Raw genomic sequence first — 13,327 nt, 5'->3', positions numbered from 1 at the left:
GGACTATTTCACTTTATATCATTTGAATTTCACCTTTGACTTTTGGATGTTCTGAGTCAGACTGCTCTATTAAATATCAAACCATATACTTAATTATAATATAATAATCACACAGAAAAACGAGCCTTGGGTAATTTATATGGTCAAATCCGGAAACTATCATTTCGAAAACAAAACATTTATTCTTTCAGTGAAATACGGAACCGTTAGATATTTTATCTAACAGGTGGCAACCCTAAGTCTAAAAATGGCTGTTACATTTCACAACCTTCAATGTTATGTCATAATTATGTAAAATTCTGGCAAATTAACTCGTCTTTGTTAGGAAGAAATGGTCTTCACACAGTTCACAACGAGCCAGGCGGCCCAAACTGCTGCATATACCCTGACTCTGCTTGCATAGAATGCAAGTGGCACAATTTCCCTAGTTAAAATAAATTAATGTTAGCAGGCAATATTAACTAATGCCGGTTAAAAAATATATATTTGTGTATTGATTTTAAGAAAGGCATTGATGTTTATGGTTAGCTACACATTGGTGCAACAACAGTGCTTTTTAAACAAATGCGCTTGTTAAATCATCACCTGTTTGGCGAAGTAGGCTGTGATTCGACGATAAATGAACAGGCACCGCATCGATTATATGCAACGCAGGACAAGCTAGATATACTAGTAAATATCATCAACCACGTGTAGTTAAGATTGATTGTTTTTTATAAGATAAGTTTAATGCTAGCTAGCAACTTACCGTGGCTCCTTGATGCACTCGCGTAACAGGTGGTCAGCCTGCCACGCAGTCTCCTCGTGGAGTGCAATGTAATCGGTGTCCAAAAAGGCTGATTACCGATTGTTATGAAAACTTGAAATCGGCTCTAATTAATCGGTCAACCACTATTGGCAACCATATAAAACTGTTGATTTTATGTAAAAAATATTTGATTGGAAACGGGTCTCTTGTAAAATATATTCCACAGAGTCTTACTTGACTCCGTTTGGGGTGATGTTGACGGGGCCGTTGTCCCGGGACAGGGCAGAGTTGTGGATGCTCCGGGGGGTGGGGCTGGAGAACTGAGTCAGGATGTACTGGGCCTGGTGGAAAGCCATCAGACAAACACCCGCCAGGGAGAAGCTGAGGGGAGAGAGAAAGGATATGGCCGGTTATTCATTGGTGATATCAGTCCAAACAAATTGACAAAGTAGTAGGCACTGGGTAATCTGGTTGGGGAGTCAAAGTCCATTGTCTTTCAACCTGAAACCTGTTTTATTTCTGGGGGGGGATCATGAAGCTGTGTATGACATTGGCCTTTCACCACCCAAACTTGGCACTAAGTTGGTACTGGTCTATGCGTCTCAGGGTGACACTGACCAGGTGAAGATGAGGGTGACCACCCAGAATGTCTCCTCCCAGCTGGGGCCGGGCACCACTTGGGCACAGAGGGGCAGCATGTGGTGGGGCAGCGTCACGTTGAGGGTGAAGGGGAACGATGAGCCACGCGACGTCACCAGGGTCAGGTCCCGGATCACCCAGGACGACGTGAAATCTGGAGTGAACCTGGAGGAGGGAGAAAGTGGGAGGTGGGGAGAGAGAAGGAGAAGGTAGAGTAAGAAAAGGAGAAAAAGAGAGTGAGCGATTAAGGGGGAAAAGAGGATGGTGAAAAGGAAGTGGGGGAGAGGGGAGACAACCAGAGGGGGAAGAAAGAGAGAGAAAATAGAAGTTGAGACAGTGGGGGGGAAAGGTGAGAAGGAGATGAGAGGTCAATGAGCGTTACAAATGTCAAAACTTTATCTTGATATGTCTCGTATCACAATAACTGTTTTACTAAACAATACAAATGTCTGGATGTTTGCGTTCGGACAGAATACAAAACTGATCTATTTTTCTTTCATTACTTTACTTCATGTACCCTTCACTTGAAAGTAACCTGACGCATGCACACTACTGCTGAGTTAATACAAAATATGTTGACATAAAAAAGGTTCAAGAACAATCTGCATCCATTCTGCCGACATTTGACTCACGCAATGGTGATCTCGGAGGAGGAGTTGTGGTCCAGGCTGAAGGACCTGCACTGCAGCACCTCGAAGCCGAAGCCCTGGCACTTGTAGCCGTTGATGTTCATGGACGTGACCGTAAGGGGCAGCTCCCCGGCGTTCTCTACCTTGAAGCTCTTCCAGATGGCAAACAGAGGCTTGTTGGTGCGCAGGCCTGGGAGGTAGATGGGAGGAAGCATTTTATAAAGTAGCCAGCCACACACTCTTAAGAACAGTAGAGCAAGACAAGGGTTGAGTCCCAAATGGCACCCTATTCTTTTTATAACACACTACTTTTGACCAGGGTCCCCTACTTTTGACCAAATACGTCACTATAAAGGGAATAGGGTGACATTTGGTACGTCACCAAGGATTAATTAGCCTTGGTAGGAGAACACACAAGATAAGGCACGCTTTATTGTCAGTTTAATAAAAAAATGAATCTGCTTTGTGCCATTAAAAGGAGTTTATTAAAGGATATGACAGGTTGTACAGCAGAACTACCACCACTAATAGTAAGACAACGATTAAGTAGCCTAGTTTCAAATTCAAGGGCCTTATAATAGAGTTTGAAGTGCAAATTAACCTGAAATGTGTTGCACCATCATTTGCCTTGACTAATGAATTGTATTTGTAATGCATTTAAAAATGGACCAACATCGAATAAGATCTAGCTACATACAGTACATACTGTATACTTAGGGCGGAGGGTACAACATATTTTACGATATACAGTTATTCAACACAGACCAAGCTCAAGGAGCGCATGTTGCTCCTCGACCAGGAGACACTTGCATTTAGTCTGCATGCAGCAGAGCAACTATGTTATTTGACAACGATGCTGTTTTCACTTTGCTTCTTAATATACATCTACTAGCATTCTATAATTACAGTTTGTGTTTCTTACATCTGCAAACAGCTATTTTTTATTTTTTCAAACAGCAATTTTTTATTTTTTTTTGCATATTGGGCTTAAATCTTGATAGCCGCTAATGCTAATCGCTAGTTAGCTGGCTGTAATAATAAATAAATGTACTGAGTCAGAGCAAATGTAATTAGCTATACAGCCTGATAATACCAGTGATGGTTTAGACCAAAATCAGCATGCTGTTTGTGCAACAGTATCTTCTAAATCAACGAGGAATACGCAAGGCATGAAAATCTTAGAAGTAGCTAAGTGAAAACATTTAACATAGTCAAAGATTATAGATCCCCCTAGGAAACACATATCAACACTTTGGTTCCTACCCTGTCACAATAACTCCTCCCTGGCATTTTCATTTGTTGTCATGCCAAACAACACTGTATTCAAAGTGCCCACTATTATACTCTAACTATAGAATTAGAATAATCAGTTGTTTACCCAAGTGTTTTACACTAAATCGCAAGTCAAATCGCTATTGCAACATCTGATTAAAAATAAGGCCTAGATTGTTTGCCCTACGTGGCAGTGTGGAAATTATTTTTAAAAAGTGCAGGAAATAGATTTATCCTCCTCAGTGAGAGAAAGGTGGATAAATTACAAATATTAAAATGAACACAGTGGTTGGCTCACCATCTCGGCACTCCATGAGGGTGGACTGAGGGACATTAAAGCGTAATGAGGCTCCGGGGCCCGGCAGCTTGCCCCCTACCCTCAGCAGCTCCTTGGCCCCATGACCCCGCACCATCACCATGTCAAACACGGTCAGATTGTTCCTGAGACAGGGAAATACAGAGACAGAAAAAAAGAGAAAGAGACAGAGTCAGACTGTCTTTAGACTCAGCTCCCCGACTCGCACTTCCTCGCGCACCAACAGTAGAGTGACAGACGACACTTGAAAATAATGGCAACTCGAGACTAGAGGGTCACCAATGCTGAGCATCAACAAAACCGACAGCACATGGCACCATACTCAGTTCTGGCAAACATCATTAAAATACCTGGTGCCATCTAGCTTGGCTCCATTATTTACCGAAACAATGACAAACGTGGAATAATATCACGCACAAAGCTACGTGTTTGCATTGTACTGCAATAACTACTGCAATATCAGTGCTCATATCAAGATCATGCATGCACAAGAGACTACAACCACCAGTATGCAACAACTGGGGGGGGGGGGGGGTACTGTTTATGTGGTGATTTTGCCTTTGTATGTACATGACAACATGAAAATCAGAAGACTATTCCTAAGCACGTGTCAAAATGTAGAGGTGTCAATCATAGTGTACCTGATGAGTAGGATAGTGGTGGTGGGTTTGTGTTCGGAGGGGGTGAACACCACAGCCACCTCCCTGCTCTCCCACGGCTGGAGGAGGAGACGCAGCGCTCCCTCTCCCCTCACACTCTCCCTGCCCTGCAGACAACACACAGGGTTCATATATCACTGCATGAGCACACTTTATATATAGCGAGAATTATTCAACTGCGCTCTCCTGGACAGCTGAAACACTTCTGGAGTTGTCTGTATCAGGCATATCAAGAGTAGGAGTGCTGATCTAGGATCAGGTCTTGCCTGTCCATTTTGATCTAAAAGGGCTGAGACGCTTGATTACATACAGCCCCCACTGGCTTTCATTCTCTACTAATCATGGACTGATTCAGACCTGGGACACCAAAGCCAATGATTAGACCGCATTGGTTTCCCATAACTAGAGCAGTGTTTCTCAATCCATTCCTGGGGGAGGGTCAGCACCAACTTGGATTCCCAAGGAGTGGATTGAGAAAATCTGAGCTGGAGTGTCAAAAGGACGGAATGTCTAAAGCACATGCATCAAAATGCAATAAGGACCAAAGAATAACGCAATAAAAAGACAGCAAATGCTCCATGTTCGCTGCGAAGTCGGTGACTTAGCTTGCTACCCACCGTAGGTCAATAAAATAGCACACTTGGGAGCAGTAAACAATGAGCTCTCAAAAATGATACGGGGAGACATTTCCCCTAGATACAGAACTAGGATCAGATTCCCCTCCGCCATTCCTAACCTTAACCATTAAATGGGGGAAAGTGTAGACGCTGATCTTGGGATTGGAATTGCCAGGGACCTCACGAAACAATATTATCACGATACACAATACTGTAAAGTGCATTTGGAAAGTATTCAGACCCCTTCCCTATTTCCACAACTTGTTACGTTACAGCCTTATTCTAAAATGGACAGAGATCATTTCCCCCCTCATCAATCTACACACAATACCCCATAATGACAAAGTGAAAAGATTTTCTTTAAATTTGAGCAAATAAAATAAAGAAAAATAAAACCTTATTTGGTAAATTCAATTGATAAACGGAGCAAAGTACAGAGACATCCTTGATAAAAACCTGCTCCAGAGCACTCAGGACCTCAGACTGGGGTGAAGGTTCACCTTCCAATAGGACAACGACCCCGACCCTAAGCACACAGCCAAGACAAAGCGGGAACGGCTTTGGGACAAGTCTCAATGTCCTTGAGTGGCCCAGCCAGAGCCCGGACGTGACCCTGATCGAACATCTCTAGAGAGGCCCGAAAATAGCTGTGCTGCGACGCTCCCCGTCCAACCTGACAGAGCTTGAGAGGGTCTGCAGAGAAGGGAGAAACTCCCCAAATACAGGTGCGCCAAGCTTGTAGTGTCATACTCAAAAAGACTCAAAGCTGTAATTTCTGCCAAAGGTGCTTCAACAAAGTACTGAGTAAAGGTTCTGAAGACTTATGTAAATGTGATCAGCTGTTTTTTTTTTTTTTACATTTGCAAAAAAAAAAGTTTGCTTTGTCATTGTGGGGCATTGTCTGTAGATTGATGACGAACAAATGTATTTAATACATTTTCGAATAAGGGCGGAACATAACAAAATGTGGGAAAAGTAAAGGCGTCTGAATACCTTCCGAATGCACCCTATATGTATCACGACTGTATTGAGATTCGATACTGTGATTTTATTGTGATTCGATGATCCAAAGCTCACGTGTTTGCTGCAGAGAAACGAGAAATCCATGAGAAAACACATTTTAAAAAGAAGATGGAAACAAGCTATAGGATGAGATATGCCAGAGTTTTGGCGCAGGCACAGCCGACTAGCATTAGTTTACATTAACTACCTAGCAATTTATATATATAAAAAAAACGCTATCTCTACTGTATTTCACCCCCCCATCCCTACCCGACACCTAATACATTACAGCAGCCCCAGTCCCATAGGCAGACAGTGGAACAGACAAACTACATTTCCCAGAATGCTCAGCATCCTTACCTTGTGCTCTGCATGCAGCAGAGTGAATTCTGTAGTGCTGATGTTGACAGAGAGGGGGCTGATATTGAACCTGGAGAAACAGGGGAGAGAGGAGGAGGCCAAACAGTGAGACGCCTCATCAATAACACCTACAAGGGACCCTCAGAGCTAATGGGTACTAAACTGCAATGTTAAAGGGGCAGTTCTGTCTAAAATCAACAAATATTTGTATGAACTGTCCATTTAAGGAGTGGGAAACTAACGCGAAGGAATGTGTTACATTGGACTGAAGTGACATCCCATTCCTTCCTCTGCGCTGATCTCAAAAATCACTATAGGTGAAAGCAATATGGTTCAGTTGTTTCACTTCAGTGCAGATGAAGGAAAGGAGATGAGGAGAGGAAGCCACTATAGACTATTGAGAAGCACCCAAGGGAGTGCATCTTCTGTGCAACTAATGTTGAGAGGTGGTGTCCTTGGGTTCGTACCATTTGGTGAGGAGGTCAAGGGCTTCCAGGGGAGCCGGGTACAGGGAGAGGGCTCTGATCTCCACACACACCACAGAGGAGGAGGGGTTCTTCAGAGTCAGCAGCTTAACCTGGGGGAAAGATCAAAGTTCAAAAGATGTATTGTACATTGACAATTGTATTTGGTTTCCATGGCTCACAGCTGGACACGTAACATAACAAGACATTGCAATAGTAAAGCATACTAATGTTAAAAGTGTAGATGGTAGAGTTACATTTTTTTTTTTATTATTACAAATATCTCAAATCCTCCAACTGCTGCAGGTGAATTGTTGACTAATTGTACTACAGAGCTATTCAACTATTAATGTGTGATAAAAACATGTTTGGGTTACCTTGCTTTCATTGACAGGGACAGCACCAAAGTCTAGAGGGGATGAGGTCTCTGCTGGTAGTCTTGGCCACCTTTAGTGAACAGAAGAAAATGGGAACTGTAAGTGTAATGTGTGTGTGGCCCACCACCATTATAAGTGATATAAGTGATTATAAGTGTTACGAGTGCCTAGATAATGTATAAGTCACTGAGGGTAGGAAAAATGTTGTGTGTATGTACGAGTGACCAGACAGAGTAAAGGAGGGAAGTGAACAGCCATGCATCTCACCTGCAAGGCAGCTGGTCTTTGCGGATTTGCCAGCGAGAGCAGAGCTCCGAGGCCAATCTGCTGTCCAGCATCCAGGAGGAGGAGTCTGCGAGGAGAGAGCGCTGCCACTGAACACGACCTGGAAGCACCCATACAACACAGCCTGAGTGGACCACACACCTGCACACACATCAGTCAAACACATACTGTACCAACAGCAGAGACCAATGACTCATGCATGCACGCCACAAACGTGTGCGCACACACACACACGTCTCACCTGCTTCTGACAGTCTGAGAGGACATAGTCGGCCACACTCCCCCTCTGCTTCAAACACAACATTACCCAGCTGGAGAGGGAACGCACAAACACACTCCCATTAGAGAACACACTCCATTCTTTTTGGCTGAATGAATGTCAGATCAATATGATACCGTTTAACCATTTGTTAGCTTGAACACACACAAGCGCACACACACACGCGGAAAGGATTCAGACCCCTTGACTTTATCCACATTTTGTTACGTTACAGCCTTATTCTAAAATGTATTCAATTGTTTTTTTCCCCTCATCAATCTAATACTCTATAATGACATAGAAAAAAGTTTGTTTTTTGAAATATTTGCAAATTAAGATTTTTTTTTTTAAACTGAAATTTTACATCCTAAGTATTCAGACCCTTTACTCACTATTTCGATTGGGTTCAAGTCTGGGCTCTGGCTGGGCCTATCCTGTATTGCACCTTCACCCCAGTCTAAGGTCCTGAGTGCTCTGGAGCAGGTTTTCATCAAGGATCTCTGTACTTTGCTCCGTTCTTCTTTCCCTCGGTCCTGACTCGTCTCCCAGCCCCTGCAAAAACATCCCCACAGCATGATGCTGCCAACACCATGCTTCACCATAGGGATGGTGCGAGACTTCATCCAGACTTGACGCTTTGCATTCAAGTCCAAGAGTTCAATCTTGTTTTCATCAGACCAGAGAATCTGGTTTCTCCTGGTCAGATTGGTAGAGTGCTGCAGATATTGTTGTCCTTCTGGAAGGTTTTCCCAACTCTGTCAGAGTGACCATCGGGTTTGGACGGGAAACCAGCTCTAGGAAGAGTCTTGATGGTTCCAAACTTCTTCCATTTAAGAATGGAAGGCCACTGAATTATTTTTTACCTTTATTTAACTAGGCAAGTCAGTTAAGAACAAATTCTTATTTTCAATGACGGCCTAGGAACAGTGGGTTAACTGCCTGTTCAGGGGCAGAACGACAGATTTGTACCTTGTCAGCTCGGGGATTTGAACTTGCAACCTTCCGGTTACTTGCCCAACGCTCTAACCACTAGAGCGTTGGCCACTGTGTTCTTGGGGACCTTCAATGGTGCAGAAATGATTTGGTACACTTCCCCAGATCTGTGCTTCGACACAATCCTGTCTCAGAGCTCTACGGACAATTCCTTCGATCTCATGGCTTGATTTTGCTCTGACATGCACTGTCAACTGTGGGACCTTATATAGACAGGTGTGTGCTTTTCCAAATCATGTCCAATTAAGTCAATTTACCACAGGTAGACTCCAATCAAGTCGTAGAAACATCTCAATGATGATAAATGGAAACAGGATGCACCTGAGCTCAATTTCGAGTCTCATTAGCAAAGGGTCTGAATACTTATGCAAATAAGGCAGTTACATTTTTTTTTTTTATTAATATTAATTCGCAAACATTCCTAAAATCCTGTTTTCGATATGTAATTATGGGGTAGTGTGTGTAGATTGATGAGGAAAACAATGTATTTAATCCATTTTAGAATAAGGCTGTAACGTAACATTTGGAAAAAGTGAAGGGGTCTGAATACCTTCCCGCGTGCGCACACACACAATATCAGAACAAAGGCGTGAGTGAGCAGATGTTAAACATTAGTGCAGAGATCATAACAACAGACAGTAATACTATAAAGTGTGGTTATTCAGGACTGTAGTAGTATGTAATAGACAGTTGTCTATGGCAGTGTTTCTCAGACCGGGGGCGTTGATCCACAAGGTATCTCAGCATATGAGTGCTGATCTAGGATCTGTCCATAAAATCTTATTCATTATGATCTAAAAGGCTAAACTGATCCTAAATCAGCACTGCTACTCTTTGTGGACACGGGCCCTGGTCCTGGAGTCCGAAAGTGGTGCACATCTTTGTTTTTGGCCTAGCACTAAAACATCCGATTACACTAACAAACTCCTCATCAATCCACCTGGAATCAAGTGTATATGGCTAGGGGAGCAACCAAAATGTGCACTCCTGGTCTATCGAGAGTATGGCGGAGTGTGTATGCAGACAGTCCCTGGGAGTATTACCTTGGCCAGGGTGGAGTGTACATTATGTGTGTGCAGACTGGCATCATTGGTATTATTACCTTGGCCAGGGTGGAGTGAAAGTGGAGGGGTAGTTTCAGGGCCAGACCCAAGCCAGTGGTCAGGGAGAGGGTGGATAGCAGGTTTAGGGGCAGGCTCCTGTTGAGGAGCTTCAGGGAGAGGAGCCGCCAGCAGCCACCCTGGGGCACTGACACTGCCCCGCTGAAGTTGACCACCTTGACGCACGGGGGACAGACGGTCAGCACAGACATACCGATAGCAGGAGATTCAACTATAACTACGCAGATCTCGTTCTCTCATATTTGAACTAGAGACCGATTTCAACCTGGGAAACCAGGCCTGTGAAACTTTGAGAGACTGAATTGTCCACCTGTACCAATATGTATAAAGACACCAAGGCAATTTACTTTTGCACATAGCTTTCGGGCTGAAATTTGACATTTCTATCGACCTTAAGCAAAAAATTCTGGTTGACCTCAAAAATGCCAACGGAATTCATGGAACCACATTTGTATGACGTAGCCATCTTCTGACATGCCCAGCGCAACTACAAAAGAAGACCACCACCCCTACCTTCAGTAAGCCCTGGGACTCCGGGGAGAGGGTGGCGTCCTGGATGGCGAGGGGGACGTGGAGGGTGTTGGTCAGCCACAGGTCCACGTGGTCGGCCCCTCTCTGCCTCAGTCTCACCTGAAAGAGACTAGACAGCTCCAACCCCCTGGAGAGAGGAGGGACAACCATTGAAACTTGCTCTGGAGGAGTGAGAGGAACTCTTCTTGTCTCTTAAATTGGGCTGATAACGTAACGCCCATTCACCACATTTTCTAGCGTTTTTTTTGTTATCTGGATTTCATACTTTGTAAATACAAACTGAAAACGGAACATAAACGTCGTCTTACACACCTTGAGGGCAGAAAATACAGTCGAAATCTCCTTTTAGTATCTGTATGGTCTTACCTGTGTGTGATGTGGAAACCCGGGAAAGTGTTCACTGTGTGATTCCCCAGGACCTGTAGGCTAATATGACTGGAACATCTTCTACCCTGACCTGGCAGAGACCCTGCTGAACACAGTCGACATTGGATTTTAAAAGTAGGAGGTTCCTCTCGGTAAATAAGTTACGTTCCAGCTAATACAGGGCAGTCATATTTTTCATAGTGATAGAAGCTAAATGCATATCTAGAATGGAATTAAAATTAAATTAAAATTTAAAAACCTTGGGCCTTATGGCTTAAATATACACACACATGCTATCAACTCACAAGCAAAATAGGAAAAGATGTCACACAGCTGAGTTTGCTTGTTGCAGGTATGTGGGAACAATTTGATGATGATACTTCAAGAGCAATTTGCAGGATTTCATTTTCTTTTAAGATATCAATATTATTACCACAAATGGCAAACAGAACCAGTATTTCTCTACCTTGACATTGTAACGTACCTCTGCAGGCTAGCGTAGCCACTTCTGTGAAGTTTGTTGTTGATGCTCTCAGCAGGACTGGGCTGAACTCCAGAGTGCTGTCCACTTTGGATAACTGTATTTCCTTAGAAAAAAATATACATTATAAACTCCTGCATGGGTAATACTGAATACATTTTAAATAGACTACATAAGAGTACTCTGAGTACTCGCACAGAAACTTACCTTAACATAAAGTTTCTTTCCTCCTGAATTCAACATATAAATTCCTATTTTTGGCTCCCCTGTAGGACAGAATAAAGACATAATAGGTTAATGACATGTTATTGACAGAATCGAATAAATACTGTACTGCTGCCCAACAAAACACTGAACATTGCACTTCTCTCTGTCGCCAGTAGGTGTCACTACGCACACAAAATGGATACATCCACCTTAAGACAGACCGTCAATAACAAAGCAATCTTCAGGGCTACTTGACATCCTCTTAGGTACTGTGACTGTACGCCGTGCACAGAATCTAAGGGCGTAACGCTGATGCTCTATGATGCCCATTCCAAGGTAGAAGGTAAATGCCTCATCTATCCCATTTCATGCATGCCAATCACATCTTTTGTACACGAGACGAAAGATGACTGATAACACTCCTCACAGGAGGTCAGATGACTGACAATTAACTTAAAATTAGATCTAATGTTACTCACTAGTTGGTTTCAGTTCGGGTTTGATCTGGACAGTAGCACTAAGTGAAAGGAGGTGATTATGTTTACAGTATGCTGTGATCATAAAAACCTGAGTGCTCTACTCTACAGCAGCAGTGCAGCAGTTGGGTGGGCGAAAGTGCTGAGCTGACACGTCGGGGCTGATTCCCTAGGGCAATTCCTTTCAACCGCAGGTTTCTCTGCAAGTGAGACTGTGGATGAAAAGTACCTGTTCTACCGTTCACGCTTCACCTCCATCGATAGCGTTGTATTGGCAAACCAATGAATGACCAACCGTTCACTGGGAGTCACTAAGTTCACCGTTTTAGTACTGTTTCACAGAAATACAATTTTGTAAACTGACATGACCCAGATTAAGTCTACTATTAGATTAAAATGTAAATGGAGAAAGCCAGGAAAACATCCCGTAGTTGTTTATGATGTAGAAGTCGGTGGACAGAAGAACAAGGAAAGAACATCTAATCACCCATGTCTGGCCCCTAGTACCAAACTGTTAACAATGGTTACATCCAAAGTGGCACCCACGTCCCTATATAGTGCACTACTTTTGACCAGAGTCCTATGGGATCTGGTAAAAAAGTAGTGGACTATGTAGGGAATAGGGTGTCATTTGGGACAAACCCAATATTAATACATCATTAATCTACAGGCCTGGTGTGATAGGGATATTCTAGCAGGGAGATGTAGCCTACTCTACAGAGTATAGTCCGGCCTTGATAAGGGAGCACTAACGGTCCTGTGTATGTAATATGGGGTGTGGTGGTGATGAGGATACAGGATTAACTTGCACCGATGGGCTGATCTAAGATCAGTTTTGCCGTTTCCCCTTTAATAGTTAAGATGAGAATTTGGGGAAGGACATGTTCGATTCTACAACGAGCTGTGGTAATATGCTCAATGGCTCAGCAGTGGTAAGGCTCCCAAATCTGAATCAGTGTTTCTCCCAGATGTTTCTTTAGGTGGGGTACAAAGGACCCTAAACCCACAGACTACCAACATTCTGTATTAAAACCAACCAACATCCTTAAAATATTTTAAGTTATTCCTAGCTCTCATGCCTTACCCCACCTCCACCACCAAAAACTAGTCCCCTAGCCCTGACACCCACCATTGGCGGAGCCGCGGCCTGTCGCTGGGGCGACCAACAGGACCAGGATGTGCTCAATGATGTAGGGCTTGAGCTTGTCCAGGTCAGCGGGGCGTTCTGTGCTTTCCGACAGCCTGATCTGGAGGTTGAGTCGCTGCTCTACCCCAGCCGCATGGTCCTCAACGCTCTGGAAGCAGGACCCCTGGGGAAACGGCAGGAAAGGCATACCAGTTACACAGAGGGAGCAAAGAGGGAGAAAGGGGGAGGGGGTTGGTTGAATAAAGCAGAGAGAATGAAGAGGAGTGTAGAAAGAGCGATTAGTGGGAGAGTGGAACATGGAGAGCAATAGGGGGGCAAGAAAGGGGGACAGAGGGACAGAAGGAGAGACAAATGAGTAAAATTGTGTAAGAAATGTCA

At 43.7% G+C, this 13,327-nt stretch overlaps 1 protein-coding gene across 1 annotated transcript in view; it reads right to left on the bottom strand.

Moving 5' to 3' along the window:
* The window catches only part of tmem131l (transmembrane 131 like), an 83,059-nt gene that overhangs the window by 16,219 nt on the left and 53,513 nt on the right, over positions 1-13,327 (bottom strand). The window contains 16 exon segments of the mRNA XM_064926004.1: positions 983-1,129; positions 1,367-1,552; positions 2,020-2,206; positions 3,587-3,729; positions 4,246-4,370; positions 6,243-6,312; positions 6,710-6,819; positions 7,084-7,153; positions 7,351-7,468; positions 7,610-7,679; positions 9,723-9,896; positions 10,255-10,399; positions 10,639-10,741; positions 11,123-11,225; positions 11,327-11,385; positions 12,932-13,112. Of these exon segments, the coding sequence (XP_064782076.1) occupies positions 983-1,129; positions 1,367-1,552; positions 2,020-2,206; positions 3,587-3,729; positions 4,246-4,370; positions 6,243-6,312; positions 6,710-6,819; positions 7,084-7,153; positions 7,351-7,468; positions 7,610-7,679; positions 9,723-9,896; positions 10,255-10,399; positions 10,639-10,741; positions 11,123-11,225; positions 11,327-11,385; positions 12,932-13,112 (1,991 nt within the window).

The sequence above is a fragment of the Oncorhynchus masou genome, chromosome 20 (assembly GCF_036934945.1).
Source record: "Oncorhynchus masou masou isolate Uvic2021 chromosome 20, UVic_Omas_1.1, whole genome shotgun sequence".
In the NCBI taxonomy this organism is placed as follows: domain Eukaryota; kingdom Metazoa; phylum Chordata; class Actinopteri; order Salmoniformes; family Salmonidae; genus Oncorhynchus; species Oncorhynchus masou.
This window is presented reverse-complemented; position numbering and strand designations above follow the sequence as displayed.